Source organism: Mesoplodon densirostris, chromosome 5 (assembly GCF_025265405.1).
Source record: "Mesoplodon densirostris isolate mMesDen1 chromosome 5, mMesDen1 primary haplotype, whole genome shotgun sequence".
NCBI classification, from domain to species: domain Eukaryota; kingdom Metazoa; phylum Chordata; class Mammalia; order Artiodactyla; family Ziphiidae; genus Mesoplodon; species Mesoplodon densirostris.
The window spans coordinates 65,867,996-65,895,402 of record NC_082665.1 but is presented as its reverse complement, the minus strand read 5'-3'; the positions used below and the strand labels follow the sequence as shown (position 1 = coordinate 65,895,402).

Genomic DNA, 27,407 nt, shown 5'->3' with positions numbered 1-27,407 from the left:
GCTCGCGGGCCCAGCCGCTCCGCGGCACGCGGGATCCTCCGGGATCGGGGCATGAACCCGTGTCCCCTGCATCGGCAGGCGGACTCTCAACCACTGCGCCACCAGGGAGGCCCTCAGCACTGATTTATGATAAAAAAACTCTCCAGAAAGTAGGCATAGAGTGAACTTACCGCAACATAATAAAGGCCATATGTGACAAACCCACAGCCAACATCATTCCGAATTGTGAAAAACTGAAAGCATTTCCTCTAAGATCAGGAACAAGACAAGGTTGTCCACTCTCACCACTATTATTCAACATAGTTTTGGAAGTTTTAGCCACAGCAATCAGAGAAGAAAAAGAAATAAAAGGAATCCAAATCGGGAAAGAAGAAGTAAAGCTGTCACTGTTTGCAGATGACATGATACTATACATAGAGAATCCTAAAGATGCTACCAGAAAACTACTAGAGCTAATCAACGAATTTGGTAAAGTAGCAGGATACAAAATTAATGCACAGAAATCTCTTGCATTCCTATACACGAATGATGAAAAATCTGAAAGAGAAATTAAGGAAACACTCCCATTTAGCACTGCAACAAAAAGAATAAAATACCTAAGAATAAACCTACCTAAGGAGACAAAAGACCTGTGTGCAGAAAAGTATAACACCGATGAAAGAAATTAAAGATTATACAGACAGATGGAGAGATACACCACATTCTTGGATTGGAAGAATCCAAGTCATTGTGAAAAGGACTGTACTACCCAAAGCAACCTACAGATTCAGTGCAATCCCTATCAAACTACCAATGGCATTTTTCACAGAACTAGAACAAAAAATTTCACAATTTCACACCTGCTGCGGCTGGCAGTTGTGTATCATGAAAGATGAGCCAGAAGAGGCGAAGCTAATTTTGCATGATGCTCTTCATCTTGCCTATAAGAGTGATAACATGAAGACCATCACTTACACTTATGATGTGACGGCCTACTTATCATTTATACGGGGTCAGCTTGAAAATGCGGAAAAACTTTTTAGAGCAACAATGAGTTACTTGCTTGGAGGGGCCATGCAACAGGAAGACAATGCAATAATAGAAATCTCTCTAAAGCTGGCCACTATTTATACTGCTCAGAATAGACAGGAATTGGCTGTTGCTGGCTATAATTCTGCATTTCAACTCTAGAGGAAAAAATTGAAAGAGAAAAGGAATTATCAGAAGACACTTTGTCAGTGGAAGAGAAAGCCAACACCCATCTCCTCTTGGGCATGTGCCTAGACACCTGTGCCAGCTACCTTCTGTTCTCCAAGCAGCCATCACAGTCACAGAGGATGTATGAGGAAGCTTTACAGATCTCTGAAGAAATACTAGGAGAAAGACACCCACAGACCATCATGCTGCTGAGTGACCTGGCCACCACCCTGGATGCACAGGGCCGCTCTGACGAGGCCTGTGTTCACGCACAGAGGGTGTCAGACCTGGCGAGACAGGCGGAGCACCCTGAGCTCCAAGTGCTGCTCAGTAATCTGGCTGCAGCCCTGACGCACAGAGCACGATATGCACAAGCAGAAGAGATCTACCAGGAAGCACTGAAGCGAGCAAAGCTGAAAAGAGATGAGGTTTCTGCGCAGCACATCAGGGAAGAGCTGGCTGAGCTTTCAGGAAAAAGGAGACCTTTGTCGTAACCTTACTAAGCTCTAGACCCCTTTTTGTTGTAGGGAACGCCTAGTAACACCTCTTATTCCAGTCCCAGCAGCACCGTAATCATTGGCTTAAATCCTTTGTCCTTGATACTCAAGTCCCCTCAACTTAGCCTTGGTGGAGGACAGGCTGTATACACTGTATACATAGCCACTTCTGTTGTGCAAAGAAAACTTTCACCCCCACCTGATTTTGCGTCTAAGGACAGGTGTCAGTTGATACTTTCCATTGTAACAGATGGTTGCTTAGGTGCTGTCCATGCTGGTCTGAGTATAGCTCTAGATTAAGAGAGGCCAGTTTCCCTCTGGGGTAGAGACTGGTATTTCAGCCAGGCATCTCTCCCCTAAGATTTTTGTCCACCGATTTGCTGCCTTCTCTTATTTTATCAATACCTGGCAGACCAGAGCTACCGGTCTCATGGCAAAGGGGGATGACGGTGAGTTATTTTCTCTTATCATCTATCTCCTGAAGCCCAGTGTGGGATTTAATGCATAAAAAAGTAATATCTTGGCCTGCCACGAGCATCCAGCATGAAGTTTTAAAGTGGGAATTAGGCACTTGAAAGTATAGTGCCCATTTGATTATAAATAAAAGTGAACTGTATGTTTTTGTATGTATCTGGTTATATACAACTATGAAAAAGGAGGGCAAGGAATGACGACCTCCTGCATCCCTGCTCTCTGAGCATTCACTCCTCTGCATCCAGTCACAGGTGTCCCCAAACCCTCTGACTCTGAGTGGGGCCCTATAGGTGTAGTGTTGAAAGCTTCCCAGTCGCTCTGATGTGTCCTACTGGCGCTGTAGAAGAACCAGTGCCCTGGACCCTAGCTCTGGCTTTTGGAGTTTGGGTCTTAGTATCTTCGTGTGTAGTGAGATTGTCTCTTAGCCCTGGGAGAATGCATTTGGTGGATGACCTTACCTGGATAGGCTGCTGTGTTGAGAGCTTTATCACACTGCCTCAGAGTGTGTAAAGTACACAACACAGGGGGCATCGATGATGTTTTCACCCCAGCAGTTCTGCAATTTTTCTAGGTACCATGAAGGAACCCTGTTGTTGCTGATATGCCTTTGTGGGGGGGTGGTGGGCAGGATAAACTGATAGTTTGGGTTCCTGTGTACATACTGGGAGAACCCTTTCATAATAAACTAGACACTCTGCAATAAAATAAATAAATAAAATAAAATTATGTCGCAGTAAAAGTTACCAAAAAGTTGTCCTCATATAGTTTACATGTGGATACTAGATATTGAGTAAATTTAAAACCAGCATCCTGTGGAGGTATACTTTGATTTTATACAGAGGAATAATAAAGTGGATTTAGTATTGTTCTTTTGGTATATAAAACTTTGAATTCTAAAATAAGTGAAAACTATGTTTGATGGATATTATCTGAAGCAAAATATAGCAGTCTGGGCAGTGTTTCATTAGGCCTGTATAGTTGGCCCAGGTCCCATTAAGTGGAAGCATAATGCATGAGACAGTTCATCAGCCTCTGCATCAGTGGGTTCTCAACCAGGGACAGTTTCATTTGGCAGTATCTGGAGACATTTTTGGTTGTCACAGCTGTGAGGAAGGTGCTACTGGCAGCTAGTAGGTAGAGGCCAGGGGTACTGCTTAACATCCTATATGCACAGCTCAGCCCCCACAATAAAGAATTATCCAGCCCCAAATGTCAACAAGTGAATTAAGTTAATAGATTTTTCAAACATTAAAACCCCCCTCCATTTCTGGAATAAAGTCTATTTGTGATTAGTTTTTAATAAATTGCTAATATACAGTATGCTAATATTTTAATAGAACTTTCTCATCTGTGATCATAAATGAGAATGGCCCATATTTTTCTGTCTTGTGTTATCCTTCGTTGAGTTTTAGTATCAGATGATAAAATGAGTCGGGCAGTTCTTCCTCTTTTTCTGTTCTCTGAAACACTACGAATAAGACAGAGGTGTTTTAGGACAAAGAAGACAGTGTGTTTGGCATGGAGTAAGCAAGGCAGAGAATAGTAGGAGCTATTTTGTCCAGTTACAGGTGCTTCAATGGGGGTATGTATACATATATATTTCTTAAAATTTATATTTGTTAGTCGTATTATTCAAATACTTTATATCTTTACCAATATTTTATTTGTTTCAGCTAGTATTTTATATGAGAGATTTGTTTAAAAATTACATAGTAGGATTGTGGATTTGTCAATTATGCCTTCTTTTTTTTAGCCTATCCTGGGCCTCTGTTGCTTATAGGTTGTTATATCTCACTGTTTCTCTATGCTTAATATGCATTTTTGTGTTATTTTAACTGATATCAAAACCCCTGTAGTAGCTTTCTTTGGTTAATTCTTATTGTTATGTTTCTCTTTTATGGTTCATTTACTTCCGGGTTTCCATGCTTTATGTTTTAGGTGTATCTCTTGTAAACAGCATGTCTGGATCTAGTTTGGTTTCCAGTCTACAATCTGAGAACATTTTTCCTTTGATTGATTGAATCCATTTACATTAATTTTGATAATGGATATACTTAAGTTAATTTCAAATACCATATTTTATGTTTTCTATTTACCCAGCTTTTTCTTTTACACCCTATCCCATACCTTCTACTGATTATTTCAATGTTCTTTATAAATTATGCATTTTTCCTTCATGGTTCCTAAGAAATCTTCTGTTGTCCTTATCCTTTCATAATTTAATGCAGCGAAGAGAGATGATTAACTCTCCTGCTTGCTTGAGAACTCTGTGCAGAACCTGATATGGAGATCATAGATGGAACATCTTAACTATCACTGTAGTCCAACACTATCATGTTACAAGGGAGGAGACTGAGGCCCAGAGAGGATACCAGGTTTGCCCAGAGTCCTCTGATAGAAAGCACTGCCATTCTCCTGCCAGGCTGGGAAGCCTCAGGAATCTTGATTCTCCTTCTTAAACTCCCGCTCTGTTTCCCTTCCCAGTGAGAGTGTGTCCATTTTTCTCTCATGGGGAGCAGAAGAGTCTTCAGCCACTTAATTTGCCCAATAAACAGGGGCTTATTTCCTCTTCATCGAGATGTTATTCTGACCAAAGATAAGATTTCCCCTTTATTTTGCCCTCAGACATAAAGAAGCTAGTCCTATGCAGTGTTCATTACTCCCTCTTCTGAAAAAATTAAATATGAGCAATTATCATAACTGTATTCATTTGTTCATACATTCATCCATTCTTTTAGTTGTGTGTGTGTGTGTGTGTGTGTGTGTGTGTACACAGACACAACACTTATTCTGTGCAACTGCTTTAGGGTAGAGTGTTGGGGAAGGTAAAGGAATATAAAAATAAAGAGATATATCTCCATTCTAGAGTTCACTGTTTAATGGGGGAGAGCAATATAAAGAGATAACTACAGTGCTATGTATTTAATGCTATAAAAGTGTTTATAGTGCTATAAAGTTAAAATGATAGAAGTATTAATTCTCCCTGAAGAGTTTAGGAAGGACTTTATAGGGAATGAAATTCCTGAGAAGAAAAGGATCTTAAGGGATGAGTAGATGTTTTACCAGGTAAAAGCGGTTATTATCAATAGAGAGAACCATGCATGCAAAATCTTACAAGCATAAAAGTTTGACTTTTTTGTTGAAGTATAGTTGATTTACAATGTTATATTAGTTTCAGATATACAACATGGTGATTCAGTATTTTTATAGATTATACTCCATTTAAAGTTATTATAAAATATTGGCTATATTTCCTGTGTTGTACATTACATCATTGTATCTTTTTTTTATATATATATACCTTGTAGTTTGTACCTCTTAATTCCCTTCCCCTTCCTTGACCCTCCACCAACCACTTTCCCCACTGGTAACCCCTAGTTTGGTCTCTGTATCTATGAGTCTGTTTTGTTATGTTCATTCATTTGTTTTATTTTTTAGATTCCATATATAAGTGAAAACATACAGTTTTTGTCTTTCTCTATCTGATTTACCTCACTGAACAATACCCTCCAGGCCCATCCATGTTGTTGCAAATGGCAAAATTTCATTCTTTTTTATGGCTGAGTATTCCTCTGTGTGTGTGTGTGTGTGTGTGTGTGTGTGTGTGTATTCGTGTATTCCCCCCCACCACATCTTCTTTATCCTTTCATCTGTTGATGGACATTTAGGTTGCTTCTATATTTTGGCTATTGTAAATAATGCTGCTATGAACATTAGGTTGCATACATCTTTTTGAATTTATGTTTTCATTTTCTTTGGATATATACCCAGCAGTGGAATGGCTGGATCATATGGAAGTTCTATTTTCAGTTTCTTTGAAAAACCTCCATGCTGTTTTCCATAGTGGGTATAAAAATTTACATTCCCACTGACAGTGTATGTTCCCTTTTCTCTATATCCTTGCCAACGTTTATTATTTGTTGTCTTTTTTACAGTAGCAATTCTGACAGTGTGAAGTGATAGCTCGTTGTGCTTTCGATTTGCATTTCCCTGATGACTAGCAATGTTGAACATATTTTCGTATGTCTGTTGGCCATCTGTATGTCTTCTTTGGAAAAATGTCTAGTCAGGTCTTCTGCGCAATTTTTAACCAGGTTGTTTGCTTTTTAGATATTGAGGTGTATGAACTGTTTATGTATTTTGGATATTAACCCATTACCAGCATGCCATTTTCAAATATCTTCTCCCATTCAGTAGGTTATATTTTTCATTTTGTATGTGGTTTCCTTCACTGTGTAAAAGCCTTTAAGTTTAATTAGATTCCATTTGTTTATTATTGCTTTTGCTTCCCTTGCCTAAAGAAACAGGTCCAAAAATATTGGTAACACTTATGTGAAAGAGTGTATTGCCTGTGTTTTTTTCTAGGAGTTTTATAGTTTTCAATCCTACATTTAAGTCTTTTTTTTTTTTTTTTTGCTGTACGCGGGCCTCTCACTGCTGTGGCCTCTCCCGTTGCGGAGCACAGGCTCCGGACACACAGGCTCCGCGGCCATGGCTCGCGGGCCCAGCCGCTCCGCGGCATGTGGGATCTTCCGGGATCGGGGCACGAACCCGTGTCCCCTGCATCGGCAGGTGGACTCTCAACCACTGCGCCACCAGGGAAGCCCATAAGTCTTTAATCCATTTTGAATTTATTTTTGTATGTGGTGTGACAAAATGTTCTAATTTCATCTTTTTACAGGTAGCTAGCTGTTCAGTTTTCCCAACACCACTCATAGAAGAGACTGACTTTTCCCATTGTATATTTTTGCCTCCTTTCTTATAGATTAACTGACCCATGTGTGCATGAGTTTATTTCTGGACTCTCTATTCTGTTTCATTGATCTATGTGTCTGTTTTTTGTAACATACTGTTTTGATTACTGTAGCTTTGTATTATATTCTGAAGTCAGGGAGGATTATACTTCCAACTTTGGGGTTTTTTTTTTCCCTAAAGATTGCTTTGGATATTAGGGGTCTTTGGCAGTTCCATATGAATCTTAGGATCATTTGTTTTATTTCTGTGAAAAATGTCATGGGTATTTTGATAGGGATTGCATTAAATCTGTAGATTGCTTTGGTTAGTATGGACATTTTAATAATATTAGTTCTTCCAATCCATGAACACAGGATATCTTTCCATATCTTTGTATCATGTTCAGTTTCCTTCATCAGTGTGTTATAGTTTTCTAAGTATAGGTGTTTCATCTCCTTGGTTAAATTTATTCCTAGGTATTTTATTCTTTTTGTTATGATTATAAATGGGATTCTTTCTTGTATTCCCTTTCTGATAGTTTATTATTGATGTATAGAAAAGAAGCAGATCTCTGTATATTGATCTTATATCATGCAACTTGATTAAATTCATTTATTAGTTTTAATAGTTTTTTGGTGGAGAATTTAGGGCTTTCTATATACAGCATTGTATCATCTTCAAATAGTGACAGTTTTACTTCTTCCCTTTTTAAATTTTTATTATCTGATAGCTGTGGTTAGGACCTCCAATGTTGTGTTAAATAGAAATAGTGAGAATGGACATGCTTGTCTTGTTCCTGATTTTAGAGGAAAAACTCTCAGATTTTCCCCATTGAGTATGTTGTTAGCTGTGGGTTTGTCATAAATGGCCTTTATTATTTTGAGATATGTTCTTTTATACCAGCTATGTTGAGAGTTTTTTATCATGAATGGGTGTTGAATTTTGTCAGATGCTTTTTCTGCATCTATCTAAATGATCATGTGATTTTTATCCTTCCTTTTGTTAATGTGGTATATCACATTGACTGATTTGTGGATACTACACCATCCTTGCATCCCTGGAATAAATCCTACTTGATCAAGGTGTATGATTCTTTTTATATACTGTTGAATTTGGTTTGCTGATATTTTATTGAGGGTTTTTGCATCTTTGTTCTTCAGAAATATTGACCTGTAATTTTTAGGGTAGTATTGTTATCTAGTTTTGGTATCAGGGTGATGGTGGCCTCATAGAATGAATTTAGGAGTGTTCCTTCCTCTTTAATTTTTGTAACAGTATAAGATGGATAGGTATGAACTCTTCTGTATATGTTTGGTAGAATTCCCCTGTGAAGCTATCTAGTCCTGGACTTTTCTTTGTTGGGAGGTTTTTTTTTTTTTTTTTTTTTTTTAATTACTGATTCATTTTCAATACTAGTAATCAGTTTGTTCAGGTTATCTATTTCTTCCTGATTCAGTCTTGGAAGATTGTATGTTTCTAGGAATTTATCCATCTCTTCTAGCTCGACCAATTTGTCAGCATATAACTGTTCATAGTATTCTCTTATGATTGTATTTCTGTGATATCAGTTGTAATTTATTCTCTTTCATTTCTTATTTTGTTTATTTGTGTCTTCTTTCTTTTTTTCTCAATGAGCCTGGCAAAAAGCTTATTAATTTTGCTTATCTTTTTGAAAAACTAGGTCTTGGTTTCACTGATCTTTTCTTTTCTTTTGGTCTCTTTTATTTATTTCCACTCTGATCTTTATTATTTCCTTCCTTTTTCTGACTTTGTTTTTTTTTTTTTCCCTCATTTCTTTAGATGGTAGGTTAGGTTGTTTATTTGAGATTTTTCTTGTTTCTTGAAGAAGGCCTGTATTGCTATAAACTTACCCCAGTAGACCGGCTTTTGCTACATCCCATAAATTTTGGAAAATTGTGTTTTTATTTTCTTTTGTCTCAAGGTATTTTCTGATTTCCTCTTTGATTTCTTCATTGACCCATTAGTTTTTTGGTAACATGTTGTTTAGTCTCTATGTATTTGTGATTTTCCTATTTTTATTCCTATAATTGATTTCTAGTTTCATACAATTATGGTTGGAAAATATGTTTGATATAATTTATATCCCTTTTAATTTTGTTGAGACTTGTTTTGTGGCCTAACAGTTGATCTATCCTGGAGAACATTCCATGTGCATTTGAAAAGAATGCATTCTTTTGTTTGGTATGGAATGTCCTATAGATATCTATTAAGTCCATCTGGTCTACTGTGTCATTTAAGGCCACTGTTTCTTTATTGATATTCTGTCTGGATGATCTATCCATTGATGTAAGTGAGGTGTTAATGTCCCTTACTATTATTGTATTATTGTCAATTTCTTCCTTTATATCTATTAACATTTGCTTTATATATTTTGGTGTTCCTATATTATGTGCATATATGTTAATGAATTCTATATCCTCCTCTTGTATTGATCCCTTTACCATTATATAATGACCTTTTTGTCTTTTTTTATAGACTTTATTTTAAAGTCTACTTTGTCTGATATGAGTGTTGCTACCCCAGCTTTCTTATTGTTTCCATTTGCATGGAATATCTTTTTCCATTCTCCCACTTTTAGTCTATGTGGGTTTTAGCACTGTGAGTCTCTTGTAGGCAGCATATAGATGGGTCTTGTTTGTTTTATCTCATCAGCCACCCTATGTCTTTTGACTGGAGCATTTAGTCCATTGACATTTAAAGTGCTTATTGATAGGTAAGTACTTATTGCCATTTTATTACTTGTTTTCTGGTTGTTTTTGTAGTTCTTCCCTGTTCTTTTCTTCTTCTTTTAGTCTCTTCCCTTGTGGTTTGGTGATTTTCTTTAGTGTTATGTTTGTGTTTCTTTCTCTGTAGTTTTTGTGTACCTATTGTAGGTTTTTGATTTTCTCTTACCGTGGAGTTCATATATGTTGACCTATAACTATATTTGCTTGTTTTAAACTGATAGTCACTTAAGTTTAAGCACATTCTAAAAGTACTACATTTTTATTCCTCTCCCCCACATTTTCTGTTTTTGATGTCATATTTTATATCTTTGTGTCAATCCCTTAACTGTTTATTGTAGTTAAAGTTGACTTTACAATTTTTGTCTCATAACCTTTGTGCTCATTTGCTTAACTGGTTGATTCTGAGCCTTTCCTATATATTTGCTTTCACCAGTGGGATTTTTCCCTTCCTATAATTTCTTATTTCTTGTTGTAGCCTTTTTTACTTAAAGAAGACCCTCTAATGCTTCTTGTAAGGTCAGCTTAGTATTGATGATCTCTCCGTTTTTGCTTGTTTGAGGAGCTTTGTATCTCTCCTTCAATTGTAAATGATAATCTTGCAGGGTAGAGTGTCCTAGGTTGTAGGTTTTCTCCCTTTCAGCACTTTGAATATATCATGCCACTCCCTTCTGGCCTGCAAAGTTTCTGCAGAAAAATCAGCTGATAGCTTTATATTGGTTCCCTTGTATGTGACTCTTGGTTTTTCTCTTGCTGCTTCTAAAATTCTCTCTTTATCTTTAACTTTTGCCATTTTTGTTCTTGGTGTGAGTCTCTTTGGGTTCATCTTGTTTGGGACTCTCTGTGCTTCTTGGACCTGTATATCTGTTTCCTTTTTCACGTTCAGGAAGTTTTCAACCATAATTTCATCAAATACATTTTCTACTTCTTTCTCTCTCTCTCTGTCTTCTCCTTCTAGGACTCCTATAATGCAAATGTTAGTACACTTATGTTGTCCTCGAGGTCCTTTAAACTATTCTCACTTTTTAAATCTGTTTTTCTTTTTGCTGTTCTGACTGGGTGATTTCCATTATTCTGTCTTTCAGATCACTTGTGCATTCTTCTGTATCACTTTATCTGCTGTTACTTCCCTCTACTGTATTTTTCATTTCACTTACTATATTTTTCTGCTGTGTCTGGTTCTTTTTTATGTTTTCTAGTTCTCTATTAAAGTTCTCACTGTGTTCATATATTCTTTTCTCAAGTTCAGTTGTCATTCTCATTACCATTGCTTTGAACTGTTTATCAGGTAAATTACTTATCTCTGTTTTATTAGGGTTTTGTCAAGGTTTTTTGTTTTTGTTTTTGTTTTTTGCTTGAAACATATTCCTTCCTCTTCTTATTTTGTTGAACTTTCTCTGACTCTGTGAAATTAGGTGAAACAGTTACCTTTCCCAGTCTTGAAGGTGTGTCCTTGTGTGGGAATGTCCCTATGCAGTCTTCATGTGCCCAGTGGCTTTGGTGGGAGAACTGGATCTGAAATGAGCATGGGCTGTGTCTTCACCTGGGGTGTGCTGGCAGCTACCACCTTGATGGGTGGTAGGGATGGAGATGGAGGGCCTAGAGCTGGAGCCAGGTGTGAGTTGGAGCTTCTCCTGTGCTCAGTGGCCTATCAGGGGGGTGGGATTGGGGACATAGGGGTTGGAGCAGGACCTCTGAGGGAATTGGATTTCTCCCAGGTGTGATGGCATTCTCAACCTTGGTTTGGGGTATGGCCAGGACCTTAGGGTTTGGGGCTGCACTTCTATGCTGCTTTCACTTTTTCTCCAGTGTGTGCACCTGGGTTAGAGGCTAGGTCGGGGCCAGAGGGGTTGGTTCCACACTACTGGGCTGGCTCCCTCCCCAGTATGTGCAGGGACACGTGCTCAGGGGATGGCTGTTTCTGCCCTGGAGCTAGCCTTTCACCCTTCTGAGTGTGTGCACCAAACCATGCACTGGCCATGGCTGCCTTTGCCCTGGTCAGAGGCAGGGCCGGGGTCAGACCAAGTTCTCTTCTCTCAAAGTGTGTGCACACTTGTTGGCAACAGCAGCCTCCACCTTAGTGGAGAGCAGCTTTGGAACAAGAGGGGCTGGAGCAGGTTGCCATTGCCAGATGGGGGCATGCCAGGGTGGTCCTGGCAGGCTGGCCAGAGCTCCACACAGTTTCCAGTCTGCTGCTTCTGTGCTGAGACTGGCAGCAAGTAGGTCTGTGCATGTACTCTTCAAGAGTGTAGTCTTGGTTTCTTACAGCCCTCCAGTAAGCCACGTTAGTTTTCAGACCACCAAGGGGGCTTGTCTTCCTAGTGCTGGACCCCAGGGCTGGGCTGCCTAATATGTGGCTCAGACCCCTCGCTCCCCAGGGAGCATCCTCGAGCCTGTGATATCCCCTCCTCTTCTGTGTCCCCCTCTAGAGGTGGGGGTCCCAACCAGATCGCTTCTCCTCCCTTACTACCAGACTCTGTGTGGATCTTTCTTTACAGCCTTGGTTGTAGAAGAGCCATCCTGCTGGTCCCCAGGTTGATTTCAGTGAGATTTGTTCTCTATATAGTTGTAGCTTTGATGTATTCATGAGGGAGATGAGCCCAGTCCTCCTACTCTACCATCTTGACCCCACGCACACTAAAAATTTTGACATTTTAAAGTGAGAAGAATTATGAATAAAGATTCACGAAGGTTTGACCTTTGATCGTGAATAAAGATTCATGATCTGACATAAAGATTCATGAAGGCTTGACCAGAGGGGAGGTTGGCAAGTTCAGGTCCAGATTGTGGGAGTCATTGTATAGCTTTCAAAGAATTTGGATGCTGTCCTTGAGACTGTGGATATTGACTGGCCTTTTTATAAAGCCAGAGAAGATATCTAGATCTGCATTTTAGAAACAGCCTCAGCAATCAGGATGAGAGATTGGCAGCCAGGTCACAGATAGGAGGCTTTGATAATAGCTCCATCAAGAAATGAAGAAGGCCTGAACTAAGGACCTGCTGATAAGGATGGAGAATGGATAGAGGCAGGGTGGGATTCGAGAAAGATGGAAGCCAGAAATCAACAAGACATGGAGCTTGATGATACACTGGGACTCAGAGAAGAGTCAAAGTTAACTGAGATTTCTGTCTTAAGCTATTGAATGAACAGTAACTATTAACTCAGGGAAGATATACTGAGAGTTTTGCTTGAGGGAAGCATTGAGGTAGTGGTCCTCTGAGACCTCTAGATGGGGACTGAAATAATGATAATGGTAACAGGTGATGTTTCTTGAGCACTAAGCACCATTCTCCTTTGATAATTAAATCTTAACAATCAACATAGAGACATCTTGATCTGAAAGAATCTACTGATATCAAGTTAAAAGCAAGACTGCTCAGAGTCAGCATTTCTGGGAACCTAGACCGAAATATGTAGGAGAAAAGTAGTCACAAGCTAATCAGTTAGTCTTAATTGTAGCTGTTGCCATGTTGTAAGTGTGTGTTCCTGACCCGCCTGTTGCCAGTGATGAGCCATTATATTTTATACAAATGCCATGAGTGGTATTCCAATAAATAACAGATTTTAGAAGTAAAATAAATCCTTAGCTTAGTATTTTGATGTGTGATTCTATGCAGTGTTATTAATACCAAGGAGATATAAATCTTGCATTATTCAAATATTGCCCAGTAATGTCCACTGGTGTTTTCTAGTGTTTGAGTATTTGCCGTAGATTACAGTTCTTTGAAAATAATAGCAGAAATGCAAAGAGAAGTAGATGGGAATATTGCTGTAGAATACACTGACATGAAATCAGAAATGGATTTAAAATCTGAATTGACAAAAGTAATACCTATTTCAGTGACAAAATGAAAATCAGGGCAAAAAGGCAGAGTATTTTTACTGTTAAATAAAGGAGATGAACTAATATGAAGCAGCGTGTGTCTTCACGTCTGCGTCAGAGGTGCTTAGGATGTTCTCTTAGTGGGGACAGGTTCTCTCTGTCTCCCCTGTCCATCTCCATCCTAATTCAGCCAACATCAACACAGAAAGGAAATAAAATTTTCTTTCTATGTCTGGAAAATTTGGCATGAAACAAAGATCAAGACTGTTGGATACATAATGCTGTATAGTGTTTTTAAATTTTCTTTTAGACTGACAGAGTTTAAATATTAAGTATTTGTGATACTATCTTTGAGTTTTTAAATAGGTTTTACTTTGGCATTTATTTTGTGTTAATGTTCCCATTTCTACTATTTTTTATCATCAAATATATCTGGTTGAGATAATTTTTTACATATTTTTGAAATATATAGTATGTCATAATATATTGGTTCAAATAGCAATAAACCATGTATTCATTATTTTTTTCTACAGAATACTTCTGAAATTTTTATGTAAGAAATGACTCACTGTTTATTATTATGATCATGCATTATTATTTTAAAAATGCATAAATCATATAAAATATAGAATAATTTGATTTTGGAAGTCTGATCTCTCAAGCTCAAATCCTGAATATTAAAATTTATTGGGATTTGGAGACATTCAACATTTTCCCAATTTCTTGATTTTTCTTATGAATCAGAAAAAGATATAAATTTCCCATGCGATGCCAAGAGGGAATTCCAATGTGGAAGCCTTGCCAGGCACTGTGCATTATCTCACTCAGTCCTCACAGTAGCCTGTGATGTAGAAGCATGTTGGCAGTTCCATGTCACACACGAGGAATCAAAAACATAGATGCAGAAGAGGTAGCACATTCCTGACCACCTGGCTAGCAGGTGGTAGAGCAGGTTCCACGCCAGGCTGCCTGAGTCTAGAACACATGCTCTTAGCCAGTGCACCGTCTACTAGGCAGCAGAGAAGTGGTTCTGGAGCTAAGGAGAAAGGATGGAAGTGGAAGTGTGCACTTATATTTATTTCTCTCTAAATTCTGTAGGGCTTCTGGTCCAGATACACAGCTTGTGTGGGATACAGTATTGCTGTGAACTGGGGTGTGATGCAATTTGTTGCTTTCCAAACTGCAGATCCACACTGCTGAACTTCCCCTATTCTTTAAAAGAAAGAAGATCTAAAGAATATTTATTCTCTAACTTCATTTCAACAAATTACTCTGCTCCAGAGCAGGCCAAGTGAAGTGACAGATTGAGGAATCAGCCCATTTCGTTTCAGAAAGGGCCCTGTGCCTGTGGCAGGGGGCAGTCAGGTGCTGGCTGCAGAGGTGCGTTGTTGGCTCGACTACCTCAACAGCCCTCTTCTGCTTCTGGTTAGACCTGTCTTACTCATGTGTCTGTCCCATTCTCTGATTACGTTCTGAGTTCACTCCGGCGTGGTGTGTCAGCCTCACTGAGGAGGAAGGAACAGTGACTTCACCTTTTTTTTGAAGTTGTCATTTTATTTTATTTTAGAATCTTTACAGTTTACCTCTTTCTGTGTGCCAGAATGCTGCTTAGATCAGCTGTTAAAAATTTACCAAATTCTCTCTATGGAAGTGTCAACAAAATCACTGGTTTGGTGTGAGCTGATCAAATTTCTAGAATTTCAGGATTTAGCAAAACAACAACACAGTGTGTGAAATTGTGGGGTTAGTTGCCCAGAGATTATGGTTTTCTTGCATGATGACATTTGCTAACATATTGAAGGTGGGGTTAGACAGACGGCTTAGTTTAATACTCACAGCATTGGGACATTGATTGCAAGGTTAGGAAATATCCTATAGATGCATCTCACAGAATATTGTGGTTTTAAATACCTTACAAGAAAGTCAGGTGTGTGTATGGTGGTTATGAGCTTTGGACATGACGGACCTGATTTTTTGTGCTGCTACTTGTGTACTGTGTGATCTTGGACCAATTGCATAGCTTCTCTGAGCTTTTTCATCTTTGAAAAGTAGGGAATATAAAACTTAAGGTTTGTAAGATTAAATGAGACATGTAAAGCTCTTAGTGCAGTGTATGGTGGTACACATTAGACACGCAAGAAGATAGCCCATTTATTTATTTATTGAGCACCTTTCTGTGTGCTGGGTAATTTCTGAGGATGATGATTCAGTGATGAACAAGACAAACAGAGTCCCTTATCTTAATGAGGCAAGTAGGCAAGAAATTATAATAATGGGGTAAGTTCCAGCACTAGGGATTACAGGGTGCTGGGGAGCACATAGGAGGGATGGTTAAGGAGAGCCCGGGAAATCAGATAGAACACAGAGGAGGAGAAAACAATTTCCCTCCAGACGGACCCAATTATCTGAGTGAATTCACTGAAAAACCTCATACATTGGTAGCCATCAGAGTTGTTTGTTTTTAAGGAAAAGTGTGAACCAAATAACCACCAAGTATATTGACTTGGGTGTGTACAGTACAATTCAAATGTCCAAGTAAGACATAAGTATAAGTCAGTAAGATATCCATATAGTAAGATATCCATATAGTAAGATATCCATATAGTAAGATATCTATATAGTAAGTAAGATATCCATATAGTATGGGTTCGACCATTTAAATGCTCCCATTAAAAAACAAAAACAAAAGCAAAAAAAAAAAAAAAACCCAACCCTCTCTTCCCTGGCCTGTATATTGAAGTTAATTTCAGGGTGTGTTTGGTGAGTCATTTGTTAACACTACCCACTATATTATGTTAGAAGGCAGGGAGATAACCCTGAGGGCGGTTGCTGTCTGGGGGTCTTTCAGAATTTGCTCATCCTCACTAGATGCCCCTCTTAAGCACTCTGTATCCTCTAGTGATGACACTTACCCCACTTATGGTGATTTCTCACCTACTTGTCTCTTTAAGGTACAGGGCTGGGTGTGTCTTGTTCATCATGATATAACCATCCTCAAAAATTATCCAGCACACAGAAAGGTGCTCAATAAATATTTATTTGTTAAATGACTCTGCTTCTGCCTTTGATCTAAATAGAAATGAAGGTTGCCGGAAGAAACTAGGTGACTAAATCTTAGTTTCATGTAAAAGTTGTCAGTACAGGCTAGAGATAGCTCCAGGTGTTGCCCTAGGAGTATGTGGACTTTGTGCCAGCAGTGTGCCACCAGGAGGCTTTTCCTGATTTGCTGCTTTTTTTGAGCGGTGAGTGGCTGAGTGGTGTCCTGAGGGAGACCGCAGTGCAGCCTGAGCTTAGTGGTAGGACAGCCCTCCATTCAGCTCCTGTTGCCCAGCTGTGTAATCTTATCACTCATCTAAAGCCTCTGTTTCCTTATCTGTTCAATGGGATTGATGATAACAATACTGCTAAGAGTTAGTGTAAAGATTGAGATCATATGTGTAAAAGCTTAGCCAGTGCTTGGCACATAGTAATAACTATTAACTTAGGGTTTTATTATCACTGTAAGTCATTTGCATTTTGTTTGTAAGGAATAAATCAACTATCCTAATGTTGATAAGTTACTAAAATGTGAACCACTGCAATATTTCTTGGTAATAGCAGTGTGGTCACCTGGGAAATGCATGGCTCAGATCTCCTGCTGTGGGAACGTAATTGACTGACAGCCCCAGTGGCTTCCCGCAGCATCCACCACTGCTTCGCACCCAGGCCATGCTTCGCCTGGGCAGCTCCCAGCCAGTCACTGGGCACAGTGGGGCTGCTAATGCAGGCCCGTTCCTGCAAGGTCTAAGACGCCTTTAACAGGTGACCTCGGCTCAAGGACTCCCCATCAGCCTGGTGGAAACTTCCATAAGGCTGTGTTGCAGTCTGAGCCTCTCCTTGCTTCCTCCAGGTTCCTCTCCATTTCCCTTACTGCCATTTCCTCCAGTAAACCTCCTGCTTGTCTTGGTGTCCACTTCTTGGAGGAGCTGGACTTATACAAACGGTTCTCATAGTTGTTGGAAGGGAGTAACAGTCTACACCCTTGAGCACAGAGAGGATATGTTTTCCGTCAAGTATGAAGCAGACATTATTATAATGAGTTGAACTTTGTATGTTATTGCATTTCCTCAGAATTAAAATTTGGTGTTTCTGATCATAAATTCTCTAAAATAGGCATTAGCCAACATTTCCTCAGGGAAGGCTGCTCACCTTTAGGAGCTCACACTAATCTGCAGATTAAGTTCTAAGACTGCCCTTATTTAGGACAGTCCTCTATAGCTCCGGGTCTTTAACGTATGTTATTATTTTAGTCTTTAACCTTCGTGAACCAAAAAAATCTCTCCAAAAAAAGGTATTGATAGCTCTTCACTGTTTATCTCTTTTTATAGTCTTCTGCTGATTTCTTTGGTTTTCTTATTTTCTTTCCTAAATCCTCACTTGACTGTTACTTTTGTGACAGACCAGGTCCAGGGAACAGTCACCATCCGGAACATCAGCGCCCTGTCATCAGGTTTGTACCAGTGCGTGGCTTCTAATGCCATTGGGACCAGCACCTGTCTTTTGGATCTCCAGGTTATTTCTCGTAAGTATGTAAAATTCTGATGTCCACTCTGGGTCTGAATGCCAAGATCTTTGTTAAACTAGGGAATGAAAAGTTCTGCTTGTTTAGAGGTTGTTTGAAGATTAAATAGAAATTCTTTTGATTTTAATCATTACTGAAGATATTTAATAGATGTGTTAGTATACTTCTCAGCCTCAGCAGTACGACTTCTTCTTTATGATAAAATGTCTTCTCAGGATCATTAGTCAGATCAGTTCTGATTATATAGTGCTATAGACATATTAAAAATTTGTAATGATCTTACGGTCATGGCAAGACCTTCTTGTATTTTTTCTTAATCCCTTATATCTGCTTAAATGTTGGGTGCCCAGGTCATACATAAGCAGTGCAGAAATTTTCTCTTTAATTGAGAATTCTGGGTTGTTTGAATTCCAGTTGCAAAAGGGAATGATCTGGCTGTGATGAGGTAACAGGTTATCCTGCTGCTTGCCAGGTTCATTTGGGGCAGGTCAGGCAAGTAGTCAGGTGTGGTCTTTTTCCTGCTCTGCCCTGGTTGTGGCTCTCCTACAGCTGTTCGTTTATTGAACGAATTGCTCATCCATTCAATAAATGTTTGTGAGCCTATTGTGTGTTAGTCCTAGCCACTGGGGATACAGAAAATTCAGTGAGGTTTAACTTTAAATGGATACAATACTGTAGGCAATTTTGTACATTTTAAGAAGATTCTTTGGTAGCCTTTTATGTTTATGAAGTCGTGTGAGCATATTCTATTTCTCTTTCTCTCTCTCTCTCCTTTTTTTTCTTTAACTATCCCTTAAATATATTTTGCAGCCCAGCCCAGGAGCATTGGAGTAATAGCTGGAGCCATTGGCACTGGTGCAGTTATTATCATTTTTTGCATTGCACTAATTTTAGGGGCATTCTTTTACTGGAGAAGCAAAAATAAAGAGGAGGAGGAAGAAGAAATTCCGAATGAAATAAGGTTTGTATGTCAGATAATTTATCCTGACATTGGCATAGCCAATGTCTGTATTTCTATTCATTTTGGCAGCTAAGATTTCTTTGCTAATCTTATGACTTTAACCAAGGTAGTTAAAGTGGCCAAATGATAGTTTCTTGTATGTTATATCACTCTTCCTCATGGTACTTACTTCTCAGCTTTATTTACTGGATCATGAAAGGTGGGAGGTGGGTAGGGTAGTCTAGCATGTGCCCAACTAGGAGGACACAAGTGAAGAATTCCCCCGTTTCTTCCCATAGCTTCAGGGTGGGTGGGGTTAGGCGGCTGCCATAGTAGAAAAGTGAGTTTAGGACATGTGTTTAATATTGGCATTTATAAATGATGCGAACATAAAGCAAGAAAGAACAGCACCTGTACAGATAGACCAAAGCAGTATGGCTTGGTTGAAAATAGTTCAGTCAAGAATATGAACATCTTAAGGAAACAATGTCAAACGGTCTTGAAAGAAAGGTGACTCTTGCCGTATTGTGGAGATATGGGGGTTCAGGCTCAGTCTTAGATGGCATCGCATCAATATCCTTATTGAAAATGCTTTAATGACTCCAGTCTACTTAGCATTACATACACAGCCCTTCAGAATCTGACCCTTCCCTGCTTCCCTGCTTCTCACAACTTCCCTGATCACTTTGTGTTCCAGTCGGTTGTCTTCTCTCATGCCTCAGGGCCTTTTCTGTAGCCTCCACCTTGTTCCTGGACCATACTCCTTCCCTTTGCATCCATCACTTCAGTACATTCCTTGATCTGGTTTAAGATCATCCATCACTTCAGTACATTCCTTGATCTGGTTTTAGTCCAGGCATCACCTCCTCACATAAGTTGACTTAGGCCCTTGTCCAACCTTTAAGACTTGCAGATGTTCTTGCATTGATTGTCAGCCTCATTTGACCATAGGCTTCTTGGGTAGAGGAGCTGTCTTTTTCTCACATGAAACATCTAGTAAAATGCCTGGTACTAAAAAAATGGTAAATGAATTAGTTAACATCTTAAATTAACTTAATGACTTCTCTTAGCCTCTTAGAATTCTTAAGGGTTTGGACCCTATGCAGGGACAGATTTCATCCCAGTGTAAGATTAATGAGAAAAACCTCTCACCAGCATACCACAGTGATTTCTCAAACCCCAAAAGACAATAACATCAGTCCAATTCTAATAGTTTTTTGAAGTTCCTACACCCGTAGTTTGGTTTCCTAGCTTTACAGCAGCTAGTTCAGTGGATTTCTTCATGGACTATTTTCCTATTTAGAGAAAAACACACACACACACACACACACACACACACACATATACATACACACACACATATATATTTTTCAGTTATATTGGAAGACACAGTTTTTGAGAGATTTGATACTACTTTCTTAGTTACTCTTGGGGACTGAGAAGCTGAGGGAGAATTTTTCCTAAGCATTGTCTTAAAGGGAATGAATGTCAAAGCCGAGGCCACCAGGACTGCCATGTTTGCTTTCATGATAGTGTGGTCTGTCCTGAGGGTTTGAATTTCACAGACATATTCACCTGAACATGAGAAGACAGAGTCCTGGGCAGGTAGGTAGGGTGAACCTCAAGTAAATCCTAACAACAGCTTTATTTTTGTTCGTTTTCAGGGAGGATGATCTTCCACCTAAATGTCCTTCTTCTGCCAAAGCATTTCACACCGAGGTGTCCTCCTCAGAGAGCAACACATTTACCTCTTCCAATACCTATAACAGCCGCTGCTGGAGCAACAATCCCAAAGTGCCCAGAAACACAGAGTCGCTCGACCACTTCAGTGACTTGCGCCAGTCCTTCTCCCTCCACTCGGGCCACGCCAACATACCATCCATCTATGCCAACGGCAGCCATCTGGCCCCAGCCCCACAGAAGACCCTGGTAGTGACAGCCAACAGAGGGTCGTCACCGCAGGCCGTGTCCAGGAGCAACGGCTCAGTCAGCAGGAAGCCCCGGGCTCAGTACACACACTCCTACACCATCAGCCAAGCAAGCCTGGAGCGCATTGGTGCTGTCCCTGTCATGGTTCCAGCCCAGAGTCGGGCTGGCTCCCTGGTCTAGGACGCAAGCAGATGGAGTGTGCAGAGAAGAAGCAAAGGGTGCCCCCATTCCAGGGCGGGGCGGGGTGGTGGCGTGTTGGGAAAGACACCTTCCTGACAATGACCCTAGTAAAAAGCACAAAGAAGGAGGCAGGGCTGTGACCTGGCTTCTAAGATTGGTAAAATGAACTGGGATGCTCCGGCATGAAGACTTGTTCCCCCACCCCAGCTGTCCCAGGATTCTGTTCAAAAAGCTGGATCTCACACATGTGCCAAGCCAAGGAAAAAGGTAGAAGAGCAGAATAGCATTTAAAGCCCAAACTGCAGTCCAGATGGGCTTATTTTTTAATTCATGTCTAATGTAATAATTTTTCAAGAGACTAAAGTGCCAGATGGAGTTTAAATAATGAAATTATTTAAAAAGATAGGTGTCTTTAGAAACATACTGAGCAACCCTGTGGTACATCCTGCCTTTCCCTGTCCCCTCTTGATGTAGGGGGCCAAATGGCATAAATGGCGAATACTGGTCCTAGCAGGGCTGGCTCTTGTATCGTAGAATCGAAACTTTTTACACCAACAGTATTCAGTAAGGAATGGGTGAAAACTAGAAACTTCTTGGAGAAGCCCCTTCATATTTATTTATTTATCTCTTCCTGGACCATGAATTTCATATTTGGAATATTGCTATATTGACAGATTATTGCCTGTCTATGTTTTTCTAGGGTCTGTTATAGGCCCATGACAGTTACTGTTCATTATTTCCTGGGAAAATATTTTTTAAATGAAAACTGTTGTTTTTAAAAACAAACACGAGAGAGGCATTGGGCTAGGAAGGAAAAGACCTACTATTAACGCCACGTCCAGTGAGCTTGTTCGCTGAGCCCGGCAGGCGGCAAGACCTAGTTCAAGCGGGCAGCACAGGAGCAGGGAGGCGGGTGGAAGGGAATTCCTGTCAGCCTCTCAGAGCAGGGCCGTCCAGGTCTCCCTTGCTGTCACACCAGGTTACTCTTAATGAGGGCAGCACCCCATGCCTTTGTACTGCGGTGGATAACTTTCTCCTTGTTTGACAAGTCGAGGTTACTGGGTTGTTACAGGGAGGGCAGGAGTTGCTTTGTTTTTGTTTTTCTCAAAATGATTATTTTTGCAAAAGAGATAAGACTGAGACAAAAGGGATGTCTTCAGATATGCTCCTGGGAGGCTCTCCCTTGTTCTGGTCACAGCTCAGGGTTGCAACTTTGCCCAGATGCGTTTTACACCACTGTAAAGAGATTCTTTGCGATTAATTACCTGGCCTTGGGAGTTCACCAGGTAATTTGCAGACTCCCCACTCTTATTTGTGCTCTGTAGATCTGGCCGTGCTTGTATCGGTGACTCTCTCGCCTTAATCACACTTTAAGCAACACAAATGATTTCTTCCCAGATTTGTTTCCTAAATTATTTATGAGGCTGACCCCAGGATTGGATAAGAGCATCTTTTCTTTCCCCGATGTAGTCTCTCATTCCCTCTTCCCACTATGCTTTTGCCCTCTTTTCCTGCAAGCACAGTCGTCACAGGAAGTGGCCTTCTGGTTTTCAGGCTTATTTGAATAATGGAAACCAACAGCTGCTGCATACACTATTTTTCCAAGAGGGCTAAGCTCAGAACCTAACCATTGCAATCATTCCAATATTGACGAAGAGCTGAATTTACTTTAGCATTACTTATTTTTTCCGTTTGACGGTTCTTGACTTTGTAAAAATTTAAATAAATGAATGTCTATACTTTTTATAAAGAGGAGTGAAAATGCCATGACAGATAAGACGATACTATCAGATGTTGTTTAGAAAGCATTTATCTTGCATTTCTTTATTCTTTCTAATTATCTAAAATTCAATAAAAGGTTTATTCATATAAAAACAAGTTGTCATTAATTATCATATACTAATGAATATATGATTTTGTACTTAGTGTTCTCTTAATGTTGTAAACATTTTCCATTCTGTAAAATAGTATTTATAATAATTTTAATGAGCATATAGTATTCCAAAAATTACTTAGCTCTACTGTTATCATTAGAAATTTGAGTCCATTTATCACATGTGTGATTGAAGATGTGATGATCCTTTTCATACACTGAGCCACTTTCATATTTCTTTATCTGGAAGTTCATGAAGACAGGATCCATGACTGTCTTTTTCATCCTGTATCTCTGTCACCTAGCACAATGCCTAGTATGGGTATTGAGTAGATAAATGATGATTTCTGAACTGGAGTTGCCAAGTTTCAGTTCAGAAAGTTATGGTCATGATTGTAGCTCTTGATGTATATTGGGTCATTCCTTTAGCTTTTTATTTGAGATAATTATGTATTTACATGCAGTTTATAAGAAATAATAGAGATTCCCATATACCCTTCACCTAATTTTTCCAAAGGGTAATATCTTGCATAACTATTATACAGTATCACATACTGATATGGATACAATCCATCCACCGTGTTCAGATTTCAACATTGTACATGCATTGCTGTGTGTGTGTGTGTGTGCGCGATGCGCGCACATGTGCGTTAGTTTTATGGAATTTTATCACGTGTAGATTTGTGTGGCCACCACCACACTCTGGATACAGGATTCCTTGAGCTATTCTTTTATAGTCATAGCCACCTCCTTCCTCCCCAAGTCCATAATCCCTAATCTCTTCTCCATCTCCATAATTTGTCATTTCAAGAATGCTATATGAGTGGAATCATGCAGTATGTAACGTTTGAGGATTGACTTTTTCTCACTCAGCATAACTTTCTTGAGATTCATCCAAGTTGTTGCATGTATCAATAGTTCATTCCTTTTTATTGATGAGTAGAATTCATGGTACAGATATACCACAGTTTGTTTAACCATTTACCCACTGAAGGGTATGAAGGATATTTGAGTTGTTTCCAGTTTTTGGCTACTACACATAAAGCTGCTGTGAACATTTTTTGCAGGTTTTTATGTGAACGTAAGTTTTCATTTCTCTGAGATAAATGCCCAAGTGTATAGTGGCTCCAGCACTATTTGTTGAAAAGTCTATTCTTCCTCCAGTGAATTGCTTTCGCACCTTTGGAAAAAATCATTTTAGGCATATTTGTGTGGGTCTCCTTCTGAGTTCTGTAGCTATTCCTCTGATTTTTGTGTCTGTTCCTTCACCAATACTATGCTGACCATTGTAGCTAATTAACAATATTTAACACCTAGTAGAGTGGTTCCTCATACTTTATTCTTCTTTTTCAAAATTATTTTAGCTATTCTAGGTCCTGTACCCTTTCTATATAAATTTTGGAATAAGATGGTCTATGCCAACAAAACACCTTGCTGTTTTTTTCCCCCCCCCCGGTGTGCGGGCCTCTCACCGCTGTGGCCTCTACCGTTGTGGAGCACAGGCTCCAGACGCGCAGGCCCAGCGGCCACGGCTCACGGGCCCAGCCACTCCGCGGCATGCGGGATCCTCCCAGACCGGGGCACAAACCCGCGTCCTCTGCATTGGCAGGGGGACTCTCAACCACTGCGCCACCAGGGAAGCCCCACCTTGCTGTTTTAGTAGGAATTGCATTAAGCCTATAGATCAGTTTGGGAAGAACTGGCATCTTTACTATGTTGTCTTCCAGTCCGTGAACATGTTTTGTCTCTATTACTTAGGTCTTCTTTGATTTATTTCATCAGCATTTTGCAATTTTCAGGATACAGATCCTATACATGTTTTGTTGGATTTATCCCTAAGTATTTAACCATTATGTAATGTCCCTTTTTATTTCTAGTAATTTTTTTTTGCTCTGAAGTCTACTTTCTCTGATATTAATTTACCACTGTTGCATTTAAAAAATTAATGTCTTCATGCTCTTACAACATTACTGTCATTGTATTTGAAGGGAATTTCTTATAGACAGCATTGTTGGATCATATTTTTGTGTCCACTTTGTAAATACCTGTCTTTTAATTGGTATATTTAGACCATTTACATTTAAGGTAATTATTGATATGTTTAGGGCTTAAAGCTGCTATTTTCTTTTTTGTTTTCTGTTTTTTTCCTCCTCTATTTCTTATTATCTATTTCTCTTTTCTTACCTTATTGTGGGTTACTTGAATAATTTTTAGGATCTCTTCTTGATATATTTACAGTGTTTTTGAGTATATCACTTTGTATATTTTTAAAAGTTTATTCTAGGTATTACAATAAGCATATATAACATATCACAGTCTACTTGTATCAAGATTTTACCACTTTGAGTGAAGTGTGAAAACTTCCATATATATTCCTTTTCTTTCCTCACTTTTAAATATCTTTTTCTTGATAAGATAGTGTATAATTTTTGTTTCAATCATCAAACATAATTTAAAAACTCATGAAAAATTTATTGTATGCACCCATATATGTGCTTTTTTGTTTTTCTTTCTTTTTTCCTGTTGGTCCAAAATTCATTTTTTTTTTAATCATTCCCTTTGTGTTTGAAGAACTCCCTTTAGCCAATTTGTAAGGGTAGATCTGCTAGCAAAAAATTCTGTTAGTTTTCTTTTGTCCAAAAATGTCTTCATTTCCCTTTCATTCCTCACTGGGTATAGTATTCATGGTTGACAGTTCTTTTCTTTCAACCCTTGAAAAATTTGGGAAGTGTTCAGCCATTATTTCTTAAAATACTCTTCCTGTCCCACTCTCTTTCTCAAATCCTTCTGAGACTCTGATGATGAATCTTTTGTTATTGTTCCACTGGCTCCTGAGACTCTCTTCATTTTTTCAGTCTATTTTCTCTCTGTTGTTCAGAGTAAATCCTGTTCATCTGTCCTCAAGTTTACTGATTTCTGTCTTCTGTTGTTTCCTCTCTTCTGTTGAGCCCATCCAGCAAGTTTTTAATTTCAGTCACTGTATTTTTTTAGTTTGATAACTTACATTTGATTCCTTTTTTAAAGAAAATTTAATTAGTAATTTAAGTTTCAACCTATATTGAGATATAATTTACATAACAAAGTTCACTTATATAAAGAGTACAATTCAGTAATTTTTAGTGTGTTTACAGAGTTGTACAATCATCATCAAAATCTAATTTTAGGACATTTTTCATCACCCTAAAAAGAACCTGTACCCACTGACAGTCACTCCTTTTTCTATGCCATCTTCAGCCCCAGGTAACCACTGATCTACTTTCTGTTTCAATAGATTTGCCTACTCTGGGAGATTTCATACAAATGGTATCATACAATATGTGTATGCTTTTTTTTTTTTTTTTTTTAATTATTTTTTTTTCAAATGTAATCAGTTATACATATACATATGTTCCCATATCCCCTCCCTTTTGCGTCTCCCTCCCACCCTCCCTAACCCACCCCTCCAGGCAGTCACAAAGAACCGAGCTGATCTCCCTGTGCTATGCGGCTGCTTCCCACTAGCTATCTACCTTATGTTTGGTAGTGTATATATGTCCATGCCGCTCTTTCACTTTGTCACAGCTTACCCTTCCCCCTCCCCATATCCTCAAGTCCATTCTCTAGTAGGTCTGTGTCTTTATTCCTGTCTTACTCCTATGTTCTTGATGACATTTTTTCTTAAATTCCATATATATGTGTCAGCATACAGTATTTGTCTTTCTCTTTCTGACTTACTTCACTCTGTATGACAGACTCTAGGTCCATCCACCTCATTACAAATAGCTCAATTTCATTTCTTTTTATGGCTGAGTAATATTCCATTGTATATATGTGCCACATCTTCTTTATCCATTCATCCAATGATGGACACTTAGGTTGTTTCCATCTCCGGGCTATTGTAAATAGGGCTGCTATGAACATTTTGGTACATGTCTCTTTTTGAATTATGGTTTTCTCAGGGTATATGCCCAGTAGTGGGATTGCTGGGTCATATGGTAGTTCTATTTGTAGTTTTTTAAGGAACCTCCATACCGTTCTCCATAGTGGCTGTACCAATTCACATTCCCACCAGCAGTGCAAGAGTGTTCCCTTTTTTCCACACCCTCTCCAGCATTTATTGTTTCTAGATTTTTTGATGATGGCCATTCTGACTGGTGTGAGATGATATCTCATTGTAGTTTTGATTTGCATTTCTCTAATGAGTAAAGATGTTGAGCATCCTTTCATGTGTTTGTTGGCTGTCTGTATATCTTCTGTGGAGAAATGTCTATTTAGGTCTTCTGCCCATTTTTGGATTGGGTTGTTTGTTTTTTTGCTATTGAGCTGCATGAGCTGCTTATAAATTTTGGAGATTAATCCTTTGTCAGTTGCTTCATTTGCAAATATTTTCTCCCATTCTGAGGGTTGTCTTTTGGTCTTGTTTATGGTTTCCTTTGCTGTGCAAAAGCTTTGAAGTTTCATTAGGTCCCATGTGTTTATTTTTGTCTTTATTTCCA

The 27,407-nt window shown here is 39.1% G+C and overlaps 2 protein-coding genes across 5 annotated transcripts in view; both read left to right on the top strand.

Moving 5' to 3' along the window:
* Positions 1–21,059, top strand: part of IGSF11 (immunoglobulin superfamily member 11) — a 40,088-nt gene extending 19,029 nt beyond the window's left edge. The window contains exons 4-6 of one of the 4 annotated variants that reach the window (XM_060099888.1): positions 17,888–17,938; positions 18,905–18,971; positions 20,615–21,059. In XM_060099888.1, the coding sequence (XP_059955871.1) occupies positions 17,888–17,938; positions 18,905–18,971; positions 20,615–21,059 (563 nt within the window). Of the gene's footprint in view, positions 1–17,887; positions 18,011–18,820; positions 18,972–20,614 lie in introns of all 4 variants that reach the window. The other 3 variants (XM_060099886.1, XM_060099887.1, XM_060099884.1) reach the window with 3 other exon arrangements.
* LOC132491086 (tetratricopeptide repeat protein 19, mitochondrial-like) lies at positions 862–1,670 on the top strand. The gene is given in 2 exon segments (XM_060099910.1): positions 862–1,147; positions 1,150–1,670. Coding segments are annotated over 2 exon segments (804 nt in total). The 5' UTR covers positions 862–864.
* Positions 21,060–27,407: the final 6,348 nt, after the last annotated feature.